Source organism: Osmia bicornis, chromosome 5 (genome assembly GCF_907164935.1).
Source record: "Osmia bicornis bicornis chromosome 5, iOsmBic2.1, whole genome shotgun sequence".
NCBI classification, from domain to species: domain Eukaryota; kingdom Metazoa; phylum Arthropoda; class Insecta; order Hymenoptera; family Megachilidae; genus Osmia; species Osmia bicornis.
Genome location: NC_060220.1, coordinates 11343984 through 11362954, shown reverse-complemented (window position 1 = coordinate 11362954; position 18971 = coordinate 11343984). Strand labels below are relative to the sequence as shown.

At 35.6% G+C, this 18971-nt stretch overlaps 2 protein-coding genes across 6 annotated transcripts in view; both read right to left on the bottom strand.

The window, feature by feature from the left end:
* Positions 1 to 136: 136 nt before the first annotated feature.
* On the bottom strand, positions 137 to 2050 carry LOC114878630 (DNA polymerase delta subunit 2-like). 2 transcript variants are annotated; one of them, XM_029192659.2, is made up of 6 exons: positions 1654 to 2045; positions 1273 to 1574; positions 991 to 1201; positions 705 to 912; positions 348 to 640; positions 138 to 289 (listed from the first exon to the last, which is right to left on the bottom strand). In XM_029192659.2, exons 1-6 carry the CDS (start codon positions 1859 to 1861, stop codon positions 177 to 179), a joined length of 1335 nt encoding a protein of 444 aa, XP_029048492.2. In that variant the 5' UTR covers positions 1862 to 2045; the 3' UTR covers positions 138 to 176. The 2 variants fall into 2 exon arrangements, with proteins under 2 accessions (XP_029048491.2, XP_029048492.2); XM_029192658.2 differs by having other exon boundaries at positions 137 to 289; positions 705 to 1201; positions 1654 to 2050.
* A 6097-nt stretch (positions 2051 to 8147) lies between these two features.
* LOC114878656 (protein couch potato) overlaps positions 8148 to 18971 on the bottom strand; it is a 90272-nt gene continuing 79448 nt past the window's right edge. For all 4 annotated transcript variants that reach the window (XM_029192702.2, XM_029192705.2, XM_029192704.2 and 1 more), the window contains one exon: positions 8148 to 18967. In XM_029192702.2, the coding sequence (XP_029048535.1) occupies positions 18935 to 18967 (33 nt within the window). In that variant the 3' untranslated portion in view covers positions 8148 to 18934. The remainder of the gene's footprint in view (positions 18968 to 18971) is intronic.

Sequence of the window (18971 nt, the reverse complement as noted above, 5' to 3'; positions counted from 1 at the left end):
TCGGTATTTTATAAATTTAAATAAAACTTCATATCAAATATAGCAATAAAAGGGAAATGTAAAGTAAATACAGTTAAATTGAATTCATTATTGTTTAAAAATATTTTCTTTATTTATAAACATTACAAAAAAATTTATATAAATTGAAATGAAAAACCTGATATTGTATAAAAATATTACCCGAAACAGATATATTTTGTATCTAAATTTTGTAAATTTACTATCACAGCAGTATGAGTAGTACTAAAACACGGAATAGATATTAGTCTCATCATTTGGTTTTCATCACCTGCAAATTATATTAAGGATTTTTTATCTTATAAAGCATGTAACATTTTAGCACATACCTTTCAAAAGTTTCGTTTCAAACTTGTCTGTGTTACCAACAAAATACACATCTGGGCATTCTTTCATAATAAACAAATCTTCCTTATAATACGGGCAGGCTAATAATGTGTCCGGTGCAGTTGGACACATGTGCCTCCATAATAATGTTCTCTCCAACCATTCGATAGGTGAAATACCAGTTTCACCTGTTGCTTTGATAATATCCTTGATTGATTGACCACTGGTACCCATTACTATACGTTCCTCAATTTTACCAATCCATGGGTTTGTGCTACTTGTAAAACTTTCAAGTCTACAACATTTATACATAAGTATCTATAAAGCCTATGATCGAAAATTAATATGTAAACACACACCTAGATGATTTAGGTAACAGACAAGGATGTAACGGTTTTTGAGGTAACATGGCATTAGTAGGATCATACTCTCCCGGCATTAAAGTTATATGACAACACATTGCCAAAGTGTTCAAAAATGCATCTGTAGTTTTTATTGCTTCTCCAATTTCTTTAGCTAGCGTATTTGTTGCTGAATTTACTGTATCATTTCTTTTTATGGTGTTACCTATCGACGAAATTAAAGCATCAATGATATGAAATTTTGTTGATGTTTCTGTACATACTTTATCCAGAGATAGTTTACCTGCTATAATGAGACGTACAATAGAAGCGTTATCTTTTTGTACTACTCTATTACCTGCCATTCCGCACAACCATTCAGTAAAAAGATTTATTTCTAAGCTTTTACTATTTGCAGATAGATCTAATCCAGATACAATTATTAGTTTGCCTTCTGATGTATAGGTTTTTAAAGATTTTTTTGGAGCACAGCCAGGAGGACACCAATCCTTCACCTAAACAACATAGTTCTTACATGTAATGAAAGCATAATTGTAACGCTCATATCCATTTAGATTCAAATTACCGTAAATGTTCCGTCATTGTTTTCATTACCCAATATAGCACAAACAACTCCAGTAACAATTTCTTTTAAGTCAACGTTTGGGCCTATAAGTCTAATACGCAACATTTCATCTTCTAGGAAGGGTTGATCTTTGTCTGAACAATAATCTGATTTAGAACAAGGGTTGGTAAGTTGATGATTTTCGCTAAGTTCACGTAAAATTGATGGTTTTCCTTGTTGGTGTTTATAAAGTGTACCAATTATTATACATTTTTGACCTTCTACATTTCCTAAGTCAGCCAATCTTACAATAGGAATATTTCCTATGAAGACAAAAGTTATAATTATTGTTACAAAACGAATACAAATACGAATACAAGAAAATTAAATAACAAAACATACCCCATTTTGCTTTAACACGTGGAATTAAAATATTCCTCAACTCAGCAAGTCTAATAGAATATATGTGTGCGAATTGTTTAGAATAATCGTTTACTGTATTCACAAATTTCTTGGAAAGATCTTTGTACTGAGCTTGCTTTCTTTCAAATACTTGTGGTTTTTCGTTTTCTGACTCCTCAATCACGGACTTGCCATCCTTATGAACCATTTTCGATCAAAATATGTATAAAATTTATTTAAACTGTATTTTTACTTATGTTTAGTCAGTTACAATTTGCCGGAGAATTCGTACACAGGTTTTGCCTCCAATTTTATTCGTAACTATCTCAACTTTACAACCGCCATCTGGAACTATCTACAGATCCAACAAGATTGGACATGCCTTTGTTTTCGAGAAGTCTTTTTATGCCTTGAAAACGAAGATCATCTGTTCCATCCTAAATCAGTACAAGACCGAAAAATTATTAAAATAATTGTTTGACAAACTCGTATTTTAAAAATACCGCCATAAATTAAATATTTTTAAAATTTGATTCTTGCGCCATCTATACAAAAACCGCTGAAACTACTTACCGTTATAGTTTCCGCTACCTTCCGGTAGATGGCGCGAGTGTTCCACTGACGAATGTAAACCTAGTCTACGGGGTCCCTAATACCCCGGATGCCATAATGTCGGTATGCAGAGTATCATCGGTGCTCGGGGTCCCTGACACCCCGAAAGCCGTAATATCGATATGCAGAGCATTACCGGTGCTTCGGGGTCCCTGATACCCCAAAATGATAGCTCGAGAGCGTCACCGGCGCATGCTACCAATATGTAGGCACTATCTATAGTCACTGATGTAGGTCCGAAGCTTCTTTTTTACTTTAATAAAAAAAAAGGCCATAAAAGCGAATAGGGTCGAATGCTTGAATTAAAATACAAGTTGAAATTACGTATTTTGTTCATTTTATTATTTCCAAATCTTGCTTAGAACCTGAAGAAATTCTTTCACAATCTAATAATTAATTAATGATAATTAAGTTTAACATTAACGCCTGACAACGACGAAGTAAAGATTATATATATGTATACATTATACATGTATATGTATAAGCTAATTCTTGCCCAGACACACATGTTGATATGGAGTTGTTCGCTTTATCATTTAATTGTTTTTTTTTTCTTCTTTCTACGGGCATATAAATAAAATCTTATTGCTTAATATTTTTTAAATATATATATATATATATATATATGTATGGATGTATGTATGCGAACATGTGTACGTATACATAAATATATACACATACAGACGTACACATACATACACGGTATCATTATCATTACATACGATGATATGTTTTTGTAGTCCCAATGATTAATATGCACGCATTTGTGCAAATGCCTCAGTGTGAGACACGTTATGGACGGATTGACCCAGATGCAAAGTGGACGTTCCGAATTCCTTTATGTCACGAACAAATTTTTCCCACAACTGATCCTCATATTTTTTCTTTTATTCTTCCTCTTGAACTTTGTTGCAATAGAAAAGAAGAAAAAAAAAAAATAAGACAAAATGGTATAAATCAGTTGATCGTTTCACAATAGATTTTCGGAACGTCCTCACGTATCCGGCAGTATTCTGACGAGGCCTAAGATTGTCGTTTGAACCTCGTCCGTGAATAAAATAAAAAATGAAAAATAAAAAAAGAGAGAGAGACGCGGTCGGTTCACGGGTCGAAATTCTGTTTCATTTTTTTTTTTCTTTTCCCTTTTTCTTATACGTTCTATGACCGTGTGATCGCGGAGAGGCATCACTCAAAAGCCCCGTCGACATACTGATTGATTTCTTATTAATTGCTCACTAAATATCGATTCTTATATTCTGAATTAATTTCATATCGCTACGGTAAAGTTATTATTTTTTCTTTCCATTTTTTTTTTTTAGATATCACAATAACCTTACACAGAAAGCTGCAACTAATATTATAATTATAGTTATATTAATATTAATCATTATTACTTCATTATTATTATTAAATATTATTATTTATCGTTATTAATTATTATTATTATTGTTGTGTTTATCATCTACCTTGTAAATACGTTGGGATTCATTAATCGTTTAACGAAAACACCAAAGTAATTTTCACGCGCAAACTTTTTTTTTCATCCTTTCGGGGTAATTGCTTATTTTTTTTTTTCGCATTTTTTTCTCTTTAAATACCTATGTATGTATGACTCGCTTGCGTACGCAGCTCTGAATTAAGCATTTTATCCGTTGGCGAAAGATGGAGGAGTTTTACTATCAGTGATCAATGAAATTTTCAAAAAGAAATACATATGAATATTTCGTCTGTTTGCATGGTTCTTAGCTTTCGGCATGTCCCCCTTCTTTCATCGAACTTCACTTTTTCTTTTCATTTAACGTTCCTCTTTCGTAGCTTCCTCGATTCTTCGAAGCTTCTTGTAACATCAGCATTTATACATTATACTACTAAGAAGATTTTGTCGAAATTATAAAATATTCATCTTTTCAAATTTAAAAATGATTAATTTTTTAATCCTCCTACCAGAGACAATTTTATTATCCCACATTATTATCCCACTGGTCTGCAATAATTTTATATTAAAAAATAAAACGATACAGAAGTTCCAATTTTGTATATCTAGCTCCATTAAATAATAAATGAAAAAAAGAAATTATCACCCATGGTTGGAGGATTAAAAATCATTTGACAATTGAACCTGTCGAATTTTCTATACGTAAAAAATTTCAGTTAAGAGAATTCTGTATTTTTTCACATATAGAAAATTCGACGGGTTTAATTGTTAAATGATTTTTAATCCTCCAACCGTGGGTGATTATTTTTTTTTTAAATTCATTATTAAGGATTAAAAATCATTTGACAATTGAACCTGTTGAATTTTCTATATGTGAAAAATTTCAGTTAAAAGAATTCTGTATTTTCCGAACAGACGGGAAACAGTTATCTCTGTTCGAGGAAACAATCAGATCGATACATATTGATAGAAACTATTGGCGTTCGTCAAGGATCGTTCGCGCGGCTAACGAGTGTACACGTGCGATAACCAGGTGTAAAGAACAAGAAATGATCGATGTAGACAGAGTTGGGCATATTAACGAATAACGAATAATATGTTATTTTCATTTCAAGTGTCGCAATCGTTTAGTGGAGGGGGTTTCGTCTCCCCGGACGCCTTGAGTTCGGGCCGGGGATCGCTAGGTGGCGGCGAGGTGAACGGTCTCTCGCAAGCGCTCGCCCGGCATGCGGTTCGAATAAATACAAGTTTCGAACCACGGTATGATAGGTGTCTGGGGTAGGGGTCGTCTGTTGTCAGCCCCACTGGACGAGCCTGACAGAAGACGATCCCGAGGCGAAAAACACACACACCCGGTTTGTTTTCTCGACTGCTACACAAGAAAATCTTATTTGATATTCGCGAATATAAATGTTATTCGAATGATGCCCAATTCTGAAATGTAGATCGTTGCAGTTTATAAACGACATTGCTGGGCGCGAATAGATCATCGAAGGAACACCAATTCGAACAGTTTTTTTCATTTTTTTTCTTTTTCTTTTTTTACCTTGAACAGACGCTGGCTTACAAACGTTACAAAGTGTATCACAATTCGGGCGTTTTCTGTTACAGAATGTTACGCGATATGTATACGTCGCTATATTTCCTTCTTTTTTTCTTCTTCTAAATCACAACGTTACACATATGATAGGTATTCGCATTGATTAATAATAATGCTGGCCGAACTATGCTTTCATCGTGGTAACTTGATCAATTTTGTATTTTAAGTTTGTAATCCTTTTTCGAAATTATAATAAAAAAAGTTTTTTAATTATTCAATATTTCTGCCTCATCGTTTTATGAAATAAGATTAATGATCAATGGAGCTTGCACGTGTCAAATATCGTACAATATCAATCATAGTGTCCGTTCGTCTAGGGTATTTTGTAATTTCAAATAAATTATTGAAATTCTAAATTATTGAATATTCTAAAGTTTTTGTCAGATGATTATGTTAATTATTTTAACACTTTTATTATAATTAGATTTATGATATTTGCTGTGGTTAAACTTGCACTCCAAAGTCAGTGCTTTTTCACTAGACGAGTGAAGCATTTTCACTAGTGTATTTTGTAATTTCAAATAAATTATTGAAAATTCTAAACCTTTTATCAGATGATTATGTTAATTATTTGAACGCTTTTATTAAATTATAATTAGATTTATAATATTTGCTGCGGTTAAACTTGGACTCCGAAGTCAGTGCTTTTTCACTAGACGAATGGACACTATGATTGATATTGTACAATTGTCGCGTAAGCGTTCAAGCACTTGTATCGTTCTTCTGTTCGACTTTCGATTTTCTTTTCATTTCGATGTTTAATTCGACTATTCATTTTTCATTACGTCATAGTGTACTTTTATACTGTGTGAAAAGTGTAAGCATTCGAAACACAATTCGATCGCTCGAAGTAGAGTAAAATTCGTTCTATCGAATACTCGATTATGCGAGTATTCGAAATTCATTTTATAGATTCGCTTTATCAAATTCACTAAAATTTTCATTATCAAATTGTATCGATAATATCCTATAATTCGACTAATATATATATCGAGAGACTCGATTATTCGATTAAGTCGAAGAAAATTCAATTCTCTGCAATTTTAAATTTTCAACTTTTTAATATTAAAATTGATAAAGTTATTTTTTCTGAGAAAAATTCATCGTACAATTTTTCCATTCGACGTAATCAAATTACTCGAGTGCTCGATTTATCTACATCTATGCATCGTATTAAGCTTGCGTGACAGAAATAATCAGACCTTAGCATTTTCTTCGAACCTATTTGCGTTCTCCATGTGTCCACCTCTCTGTTTCTCTATTTTTAAAAAGGAAAATAATATTCAAAGAACGACTACGTAGCGTGTTGTTTAAATACGTGAACAAATACTGCAATACGAGATGCTGAAGCAAATTTTTCATACGCTATCAATATTAATAAAGTTCATTTGTAGATGTCTGCACGCGACGAACGACGTTTCATCAATTCTGATAACGAGATTCTGAATACATGATATATTTCAATGAGATTTTCATTTTGTATTTTCAATATAAATTATTTTCGTTTAAATACACGATTATTAATGCAGGTATCCTCTCTTTGGCTCGGAATATAAATAAATTAAAAGTTACATTATTTACAACATTGATTAATTAATTAAACCTGTTCAATTCTCTCTCTTTCGATTTCCAAGTAAAAATATTATTAAAATTAAGAACGTTAATTAATTAAAATAATACGAAATTCAAGCATAAATAGATTGAATAAATTAAGGGGAAAAATATTGATTTAATTACAGGAATATATATCTTTAAATTATACAAAATTATCTTTGGATAAATCACCGAACGAAAACGCTATGAGGAAGTGAAAATATAAAAAATAAATTCATTTCATAAACGTCGTTCGTCATACACGCATCTGTCTCGTTAATTTCGTTAGTTTTTTCTTCTACCACTTTTTCTATAAATATTTGAACAAGCATCTAAGTCCAGAATCCGTGCATCCATTGTCCTCATGCATTCTCGAGTGCGCTGTTAAATAAGTGTAAACTTTCATTCCAATTTGTATTTTCTCATTTTTGTCTTGTTCTTTGTTTTTCGTAGTGCAATTTTTACAAATTTTATCTCAATACGTGGTCATCGATGGGAAATTCGAATGATTCCAGTCGATTGTTTCTTATTAACACTTTGAATTAAAATTGAAAATTGTTGAAGATTAAAATTTACTTGTCGCAAAGTAAATTGCTTTAAAATTTTTTAAAAATTTCCTACCGAATTATTATTAATTAATTTCTATCGATGACAACGGATTAATCGTCTTTCCCAATTGCACGATTCAAAGACGTCAATGAGACCCTCCAACCCTTACGAACACGTAAAATAGCATCTTTCACTCTTTGGGATTGTTTACGCAATCTTGAGAAATTAATAAATAGTCGAACCATTCAGGTACCTATGTGTAAAGATCCGATAGCGAGAACGAAATTGCAATTATGAATTTCCTAATTGTTTAACAACGAAGCAAAGAATGCTACGATTCATCGAAAGCAGGAATTTCGTTTCAGCATCTTATCCTGCGAATCATCGATGAATTGACTATCGTGATCGTTTAATGGGAATGAATTGATGGGACGAAACATTCCCAGTATTAATTATATATGAGATTACTTCAAATCCCCTTCTGAGGATAAAGTACACTGCTCGTATGTTCTGTACAAATCAGAAGAATAAATCATTAAAAATTGGGACGGCTTAATGATTTATAACTATCTGTTAAGAAATTTCAAAATTTCTTATTCCATCTCTTTTTTTTTCAATCAAATAATATTCTATAAAAAAGAGTATCATACACGTGAAATATAAAACGTTAGAGGATCGGTATCGTAGAACTGTAACGAGGTCGAATAAAACGTTTAGTGGATTTTTATTATGTTCGTGCGCTGAATCGGCCAACTAAATTGCACGTCTACTCTACACGTGCACTATGCTCAAGTTTTCTTGCTGAATTGTGCACTTTGTTGCGCGATAAAATCGCTCGGGTAGGTATACTGTTTATTACGAGCAGCGTACTTAATACCTGGTAGAATGGTATCAATATGACCCAAATAAAAAAGTATGACCAGAGCATGTATGGTTCCATGTAAATAGAATCTTTACAGCGAAGGCTATCAAGATACAAACTCCACTTTGAACAGTTTTCTTTTTAGATAAAATCTTCAGGAAAATTTGTATCTTTAAAAATATCATAAATAAATTGATTCGACGAATGAAACGAATATGGGTCGTTTTGGTCTCATCCCACCAGCAAAAATCTATATTACTTTCAGACAACGTTACATCCTCTTATCTACAACCAGTAACGTTATACATTACGCAAATAAAATAAATACGTACGACAAAAAGCTCACGTGACACTAATCCCTTCGTAACAACTATGTAGAACAAACCTACGATCATTTCATTTTTTTTTTTTTTAAATCACGAGAAAAACATCACGACGTCGATACGTACGCTAGGATGATAAGTTTAACACCTTAAGATTTCGTATAATAAATAGCGTTTAAATTATAGCCGAGTCTAATCTCTGCGAATAATATATATATATATATATATATATATATATGTATGTATATATATAATAATAATAATAATAATAATAATAATAACTACGGTCCCTAGGTAATCATATACTTTCGGAATGTATGGACTCCACGATTTCCGCCTTAATTGTAACACTTTCATTACGAAAGGTCTGTAAGGGTCCGTGATGATCGATTGAGGACTATACGTTTTTTTTTTTTATCTTCATGCCCTTTATCGAACATGAATATCCGTGTCGTGCATTAGAAAAATGATATGTCTTATTGTACGTGGTCGCGAGTTATCTCGCGTTCCTATCACTTTCGTTTTGACGTTCGTTTTTCGAATTATAAGGACACGGTAGCGCTCGAATTTAAGGCGTGAATTCTGTTCGTTTTTATAATTACGAGATTGACATAATTGAACTACGGAGATCAGCGCGATGAAAATGATACCAAACACGACTATATTTGTGTTGAAATAATTTTTAATCAGCTGTGGCGTCGTAAGACTCCATCCGGTCCCAAGTGTGCGCCTTACAATTCGACCGCTACTGTATCTATCGCTGTTCCAATTCGGAACTCTGAGAACACGCGCGATCGTGATCAGTCTCCTTCGAATTCATCAGAATCTTAGTTATTAACCCTTTCGCTATTCTCGTAAGTCTGTACAACTCAATATGCCCACATAAATAAGATAGTATTGTTTATAAAATTTCACTTGCAAGCAGACATTTCTTAACGCAGGTATTTCTGTTTTTAATTGTTACAGAAAATTGTTGAAATGTTGCGGTGATCATTTCACAGGGAACCACTGTAATTGGTCGGTGGTAACGAAAGGGTTAATCGCGTTTCCTTCTAGGAAACTTACAAAGCGCGTAAGTTTAGCAATGTATCGAACGAAACGCTTGAAACTCGCTACATCTGGACAGTTCGTTATTCTTCTATGGACATGTTTGCTTCATCAGCCTAACCGGCGCGGCGTTTCGGTGAAAACATCGTGGACAGACAGCTAGCTAAAGGCTACACACGATCAAAAATAAATTTCTCGTCAAACCTGGAAAAATACCGTTCTTTTTTTTTTTTTTTTTCTTTTTTCGAGACTGGCCTACTTTAGTGAACCCGAGGTCAATTGGTAACCACGAGCGTTCGTGGATTCAGCATCATCTCGCGAGGACGGATTTGGGATCTATTTTAATTACTTTCTGTGGCAGGTTCTTCTTCTTTCGTTAATAGTGTACCATTCAGAGCATCCTGGTGTTTCTTAGACTGATCACGATTATCACGGTTCTTCAGGGTTCTGAAGTTGCCTATCACGTTTCCTTAACACGTTAAATACCGCGATCGTTTTTTAATTACAATTTTACAAAATTAATATTGTATTTCAATCCTTCATTGGATGATGGGGTCCTAAAGCGTTAAATTTGCAATTTGAAAATTTATCTAATATCCTATTGTTTTATTAAATTTGTAAATCTTGTAAATCAAATTAATTTTGCAAAATTAATATTGTATTTCAACCCTTCTTTGGATGACGGGGTCGTAAAACGTTAAATTTGAAATTTTTGCAATTTTGCAATTTGAAAATTTGCTTTATTAAATTTGTAAATCTTGTAAATCAAATTAATATTATATTTCAACCCTTGTTTGGATGAAGGGGTCGTAAAGCGTTAAATTTGAAATTTTTGCAATTTTGCAATTAGAAAATTGATCCAATATTCTATTGCTTTATTAAATTTGTAAATCTTGTAAATGAAATTTTATTATTGCCATTTAGAATTGTAAGGCTGATCAACGATCACCTGTACGGTATTCAACGTGTTAACGCTGCGAATCATTCGTTCGTTATCTTTGGATAGCTGTACGTGGTATCTTTGCTGACATCTTTGGCGTTCATAAACCGCATCCCAAAGAGATATTCTTCTGTTCCCTTTATCTTCGGTATAAAATATTGTTTCGTATTGTGCAGTATCGTATGCAAAATGGTGTTCTTTTCGTCTTCGTAGTATTCGTATTCTCTTCTTGTCAAAGTTGATCTTAATTAACCCTCGGATGATCAATATACATCCTCAGTATCAACGTGCATCGTTATTATATAAAATATTTCCGAGATGTTTTAATGAAAATTAAAATCATTAAGTAATGATAAAATATTGATAATTAATATAATAACGTCTGCACCAGATTTCTTTAATTAGACATTGTTGAATTATAATTCTAATTGAATGTATTGTCAATAAATTGACAGTATTGATAATGTATATTGATTATCTGAGAGATTATGTTAGATTTCAATCATCAGCTTCGATCAATGTGTCCTCGTAATGAAATATTTATTGCATTTCTTAAATACTTATTAAATATAAAATCGCAAGAATTTATAATATGAACCACTATATCAATTATTACATCATTATGAAAATTATATGTAATTCATATATAAATTTTGATGCCATAAATATTTCCAGTACTCTACATATTAAAAAAAAAGAAAAGAAAAATCGACTCGTTAGAATAACTCTCTAGTCACGGTACAAAATATCTGATTCACGTGTACATTCACATTTCTGTCCTTTTTTTCACGACGCACTTTTCCCCGATATACATATATCTATATCTTTCTCCTCTTTTATATATATATAACTATATATACTTTCCATATTTATATCAATTTCTACTAATGTAAACTGTGTACAACGTACTGTCTACTGATATGAATTAGTTCACATGTAAAGCACTTTTAAATTCAATCTAAACGAACCATCGATCGCGAGCGAATTCATCTCCTAATTATCATTTTCAATGCAAATCAACTGCGTCGATCGATGCTTGAAGTCCAAGTTCCTATCGTTCCCTATTTTTTATTCACTGTACGATCGTCTGATCGTTCTCGAGCTCGTGAATCTTTGAGAATCGATCGACTATCGTTTGTCTCAAGTCGTACAGTGAAGAAACGAACGAACATTTCGCTCAGCACACTTTCGCTTTCCCTAATTTTCTCTCGTTGTCTTCGATAGCGAACACGATCCTTCGAGCTCGTTTCGGATTTCTAATTTTCATTGTAGACTTTTGCTGAGAAAATTCATCTTCATCGATATGAATTTTCATCATTTTCGAGAGGTGCCAAGCGTATCTTGCCAGAGGAATCGTATTTTCGCGATTAGCTGATTCGGAATCTATAATTTGATGAAAAATATCCGAAACGAGCCGGTTGAATACGACGGAGCGTTTGAGTAATAGATAATGAAAGAAGCGATAGATCGGATAATTGAAAAATTGTGTCGTTCAATTTCGAACAACCGTCTTCGGCTCCTTTGGTCTCTCGTAGACATATTTCGTCTCGTTGGAGTATCTCCTCGTTTTCGTACAAAAGTAGCAAAAGCTTGGCCACGAATGGCGAAGAATTGTTTGTTAATTACACAGGTAACAACGTCATATACGTCGTTTTCTTTAAAATTCTGAGCTTCGAACGAGAATCGTGGACAAAGGTGGACGATACGCACCACCCGTTCACGTCGCTATCACTCCGTTAGATGTGTTAATTAATTTTTCTTTTTTTCACGCGTCCTTGTACAATTTTTGGGACCGAATCTCATCGGTCTAATTAACTACGAAAACTCTCTCTCCTTTTTCTCTCTCTCTCTCTCTCTCTCTCACACCCGTAAAACCTACATGCACACGTATCTCTTTTGCTCTATCTTGGGCAGTATAACTATTGTTTTAAATTGTAAAATGATATGTTTACGTTAAGGTCAAGCGAATACGTTGCCCCGTGAAAGGCATTCGAGAGCCTTCATTTTTTCATTCATGCTGTTAATTACGGTTCGATTCCCGTACGGTTTCAATTACATTAGTCGATTTCTATACAGGGACTTGAAACTGTCGAAAGAAGGATCGGTGACGAGTGATTTCCTTTGGGATAGAGATTCGGGAACTGGGAGTACACGTGAAACAATGATTCTCTTTTTTTTTTATCCTCTTTTAACCCTTTGACTATGAAAGCTTTGATAAGTAATTTAAAATATTGACGAATTGTATTATTGCGAGTATTAAAAATATGAGATTCTAATTTTCCTTTCGATTTTTAGCCAATTTTAATCGCTATAAATTTAATATAGTACACCATAGTCAAAGGGTTGACTATTCTGTATTTTATGGTGGAACATAAAACGAAAGGGGTAAAATCGAGCCGCTTAATCGCTGCTCTCTCCGAATTCGCAAATGTAAGGCCTCGCTTGGGTTAAAACTTAGGCTATACTTTCCGTCGTTTTCAATGATCACATTATCTAAAATCGTTCACCGTGAACGTTCACATTCTTTCGGACACGAATTGACTACGATTCCATCGAAACCTTTACCTTTTCTCCTATCAATTGTAAAACAAGCCCTCTAACGAATATAGTGGACACACCGATAAAAGGATCCAGAGTTCTTCTAATTAACTATCAGGAGAAAAACAAAGAATTATTCAGTCACGTACTATATAATGCGTGTATATATATATATATATTTATATGAATATATGTATATCGACGATTCTCTAACGAGTCAGAAATTCGGTGATATGTTCGGGGATCGACGTGATTGCGGATTCAAGCGATTAAACACGTTCGTTTACGCTAAAAATCTGATGGAAAGCGTTTTTTTCGAGTCGTCAAGAACTTTCAAGCGTAAAAAGAAAACTCTTTTCATTTTCTAATCGTTCATTTAGATCGTTTTGGGGACGATCGCGATTTATAAATTGAATCATCTTACTTTGTAGTGGTTTGCTTTCTTACGAAAATATTTAAGTGGAATATTCTCATATTTTATTTTACAATTTCGATAGAAAAGTATTGCAATATGTATGGATGAAAATTAAGGATCGTTCTTGCGATATTAATTTTTAATTTTTTAAAGGACGACCCTAATACGCTTTCCAGGACAATTATGTATCTTAAACGACCTGTTCGACAAGCCCTTAACGATCTAACGATATGTATCAGAAGAGTGACAACCCTGAAACTTCATATTTTTTTTCTCTCTCTTTTTCTATCCGTGTTTCGTCTGCGAATTCAGCGGCATATTTTCGAAACGTGAAGCATCGCGAGCGTGGATTCGGAGCACAAAGACATTCGGTTAATTTTCAACCAGTTTCTTAACCGATTACGGTTCCGTTGGGCGGTCTCGTTGTTCGACAAGCTGCGTTTACCGTTTCCAGCGTGTCAAGAAAAGGGACACTTGGTCTCGCTCTGAATTTCGTGACGGTCCAGTTCCCCGGAAACGGAGAGGAGCGAAAAGCATGTTCTTTCAGACAGCTGGATTTTCGCTTCACGCTAGGAAGATGGTTTCGTTCCGCCTACACTTCTAAGTGACACCGATCTTCTCTAGAGAACAAAGAGAATAAAATACTCCAGCTGCGATGAAACTTTCTAATCATCATTTAATTAGACTATTTCTTTAATTGGTAAAAAGCATCACAAACTAGGACATACAAAGTATACGAAGAAACGTATCTAACTCTAAGGCATGGGAAAAATGCCTTCAAGCTACTATTTCAACTCGACATACCGATTTGCCGAATGTTCTTACGAACAAATTGTAAATCATTCTCGAAGAAAATAAAAAAAAAAATTTTAATTCTTCTATAAAAAGAAGTAACACGAATGATTTATGATTAATTTTGAAATAGATTGTTCCCCAATAGGGGTGGATTCATATCTCTTATTTAATTACACATTTTTCTAATAATTTATGCGAATTCAATTTAATCTACCGTTAGATAAAACTGATAGTAAATAAATATGAAATAGAGTTCTGGATCCGTTCTTGTTAAACAACCGAGTGTTTCGGAAAGGAAAACCGAGCAATCAGTTCGTCGAACAACGAGACGAGACGATTTCATGCTTCATTGCACGAGTTTCATATCGCGACGGGGTCGAAATAGTCCAAGTGCCGGTTCGAAATTCGATTCTCCCTATTTTCCGCGTACACTCGGTGGAAATAGAAAAATAAAGGAGCGTGCTCGTGGCTCGAGTGCAATTACACGACGGCCGCTGCATGTCGCCGACGAGTGCACGTCTTTTGTAACGACGCGAAATTAGACGTCCGCGTCGGTGAGTTACGACGATGGATTTAATTTCGACTACGCGCGCATACGCGGTTCACTTAACACCCTACCACTATTACCCTTAATCATTTAATCACCACTCGCCACTATTAATTGCGGACGCGTCCTAATAAATGCCCAGTGGTTGTTCGACGAGGATAGCACGAGGATTGGCTTTTTGAACTCTGAGAAGAAGCTGCCGATCGACCGAAGCCGATACGTAGAAATTTACCAGACGAATCTACGAGAAAAATATGCGATTCTTTCTGAGAGAGTACTTATACGAAAAAACAGTTTCGATCACCGTTGAAGAATTCATTTTTTTTTTTTTTTTTACGTTTTCCTTTTTCTTTTCTCTTCCTTTTAGTTACAACGAAAAACCTTTCGTTCCGTGAGAAGTTCGAAGATTCTTTATAGTATCGTAGAGTAAGAATGGACATTTGGGCAAGTTTTCAATCCGACGCATTGTGTATCTAAATAAATCAGAGCAGTAACATGCCATTTTAATCGAAAACCTTAGTTCAAGAAAGATACTTTGGAAAATGGTAATTCAGCGACTGTTAAATATAAAGTCTCGAATTAGATTTAGAACAGCGTAGCGTGGCATGTCTCATTATCTCTTCAATTTTATAGATCACAACGCATCGTATCGCTCTCTGGGATTGTCCATAATGTCTATCCTTGTCATAGAACAACTATGAGTTATCGAGATAGCAACACGACAACTTGGAACCGAAATAAAGCAGTGCGAAAGGTGACATGCCGCGTTAAGCCATCGCCAGGCGGATCGTTCTTAACGCGGCATATCACGCATCGCGCTACTTTGTTCGATTTACGTGTCACCTTATTACCCTACTCTGCTCCCCTTAGTTAAAGTGTCCTTATTTACCATTTTTCCATTTGTCGAAACACTCGGAATTCCGTATATTTTCTACCCAGGACAATTAACCTAAGGAGACCACTGTCCACGCTGAGGCAGCGCTCTGTGTCCTTTGTGAATCGGCTACAAAGTAGAAAACCATCAGACGATAGAAAACTATCAGGCAGGCTCGAACAGCTTTTTGGATAATTAGTTTAGAAGAAGCGTCTCCTGGTTATATACATATATATGTAGTGTTAAAAAATTCCCTGAAGACCTCTACACCGTTGGATAGATCGCGAAAAATCGAAGCGAAAAGTTCTGTAGCATTTTTCGATGGGATCAGTAGTTTAGCGACATTTTGTTGTTGAAAATTGACCTATCAGCGCGCGGCTTGAGTGGCAAGACCCGCGGAGTAGGGGACTGGCCCCTTCTGCCGTCGCCGAGCCACGCCCAGAGTCGAGGTGCGAGGGCGGAGCAAGCAAACGGAGACTCCGATTCCGTGTAGTCTCCCACTCCGCGTGTCTTACCACTGGAGCTGCGCGGTGATTGGTCAATTTAGGAGATTCTCGGCGACAGCAGAGGAGGCTAGTCCCCTACTCCGCGGGACTTGCCACTCAAGCTGCGCGCTGATTGGTCAATTTAGGAGACTCTAGGCGGCGGCAGAGGAGGCTAGTCCCCTACTCCGCGGGTCTTGCCACTCGAGCTGCGCGCTGATTGGTCAATTTTTCATTTTTCAACAACGAAATGTGGCTAAACTACTGATCCCATCGAAAAATGCTACAGAACTTTTCGCTCCGATTTCTCGCGATCTATCCAACGGTGCAGAGGTCATCAGGGAATTTTTCAACACCCTGTATATTCAGGATTGCGGCTAATATGTAATCCATGTTGTCTGGAGAGGAGCAGAGGTGTGGGAAGTTTAAGAGGGATCGGACTATGGGAGAGTTCGACGATTTGAAATCGGGACGAGACTTAATGCACGGTACGATTACAGCATGACTCGACCAACGGGAAGGCACTTGGGCAAATTACGTGCCGAGTTGGCCGTCGTATCTAGCACGCAGGGCACACACCACCTTCGTATCCCTCTGTCTGTATCTGCGCCACTACAAAGACAGATCGTTTAAAAGTATTTTCTTAAAGAAACTTTAACTTCTTTTTTTTTCCCTCTACTGTCTTAATCCTATGATATGTTCGCATTCGTTATGTATATATAATATATATATATATATGTATGTATAAGATTATTACGTAAATACACAATTTCTCTTCTTTCTTTCTGCCTCATTTACTCACACTTTCGCGCATCTTCCTATCACTCTTCCAACACGTATTCGTTCATTCGACCATCACACTCGTCTAGGATATTAGACTCTCCTTAACAAGATACATAATTAAATGTATATAATGCTCGCCTTTCGCGACGCGCCAATGATAAAACATAAATACACGCTTCTTAGGGCACCTTTGGTATTAAGCTTGATGTACTCGTCTTCGTCTCTTTTTTTTTCTTCTTCTTCCTCTTTCAACTTTTGTTATCTATATCGCGCAATTTTGTCAACGAGCCACCGCGGTTGTCTCCAAAATATCCGTTTTCTTCATACCGAGTTATATCGTTTCCAACGCGTGATTCCCGGTACCGACACGCCTTCGTCCAATTAGTACTTCCGGAAACTAGTTAACGCGCTTCAGGTTCGCTCGCAATTTCTCTGTGAAACACCGGCCGTAACAAGTGTGTTATTGGTATCGAATCGAGTTGCACATCTTTCTTTTCTTTCGAATAAATTCCTATTCGAAGGAGTCCTGTTGCTTTCCTTCTAACGCGTAAATTTTTTTCTCTCCGTTGGTGTTCAATGTTTTACGTTCACGTACACCCCTGTCTAGAAGGGGTTAATAATTTCTTCGAAGACAGCGCGGGGCTCGGTCCTTCGAAAATAATCTTCCGCGATTATGGACTGTGTGTTTGTATGTAACTTCGAGAGTGTCTTCCTGCTTTTACACAGATATCTGATGTGTATATGGATGTACATCATCGGTGAAAAATTTCAAATCATTTATTTTCATAATGAAAATGCATTGACCCAGAATGGTCACTGGTAATTCCAAGGACAGTCGATTAAAATTATTTGTTGAATTTTAACGCGTTGACTGACACGGTGAAAATGGCCATGTGTATTAAGGCACGCCATAACTGCAATTATTTTGTGTAATTATTGTTACCTAAAATTTTCTTTAATTATTTTTCTTTCAGTCATTCGATTATATTAAATGATTGATGCCAAATCCTGTCAGTGGTGATCACAGAAATAGCCCAGTGTGCTATGAAAGAATACGGTTATGGTATTAATTGGAAATTTCTCACCGGATGTCGTACGAGTGTAGGTGTTATGAATGTGGAGCGGTACGAAACGAAATCGTGTGACGGTTGTCGAAATCGCGGCGTGTGTAAATTCGTAGGAGCGTCGCGACGCCCCTCCGACTCGGCCCTCCCTGTAATCCGCGTTTTCTTTTATCCTCGTGTCTGTCGTCGTCTCTCGCTTCTTCGTCGTCGTCGTCGAATCGCAATCGCAACACTCGGTGGAAAATAAATAGACAAGGTAGTACACGGCTAAATCGAATCGATAAGTTAAGTCGTTAAAAAATATATATACCTAGGAATATCATTATATACGCGATTATTTTGGGCCCCCCGCGAGTCGCGAATCTCTTAATAACGCCATTGTTGTTATCCGCAACAATTTACAAGAATTTGCCTACTTAGCTGCTTCGCGAGAAACAAGGGTAGAAACACATCCCCCTCGTTTCATCTTATTAATTTTCTCCTTCTCCCTTTTCTTTTTTATCTCTGTGTGTACGGGTGGTTAGATTATCCTTTCTCTGCGTGCTTCTTTTCTTCCTTTCGCACCCATCTCACACCGCCCCCATCCCTTCGAGGTCTTCTCCTATCGTGCCATCGATTTTTCTTTTTTTCTTTTTCTTTGCTCACCAAATGACATAAATCTTGCCATCTGATAACGAAATTTCTCGTAGTCGTGGATGGTTTCTTAGTCGTTGTAAAAGGGTGGAATTCTCGGTCGAACATGGATGGGGGGTGTGCGCGCGTGTGTGTGTGTAAGCACGTCAGCTCTTCCCTCGTTCCTTTTACATGCCGTTGATGTCGATCTTAAGGTTGCCCGTTTTCTTCTCTCTTTGATCCCTGG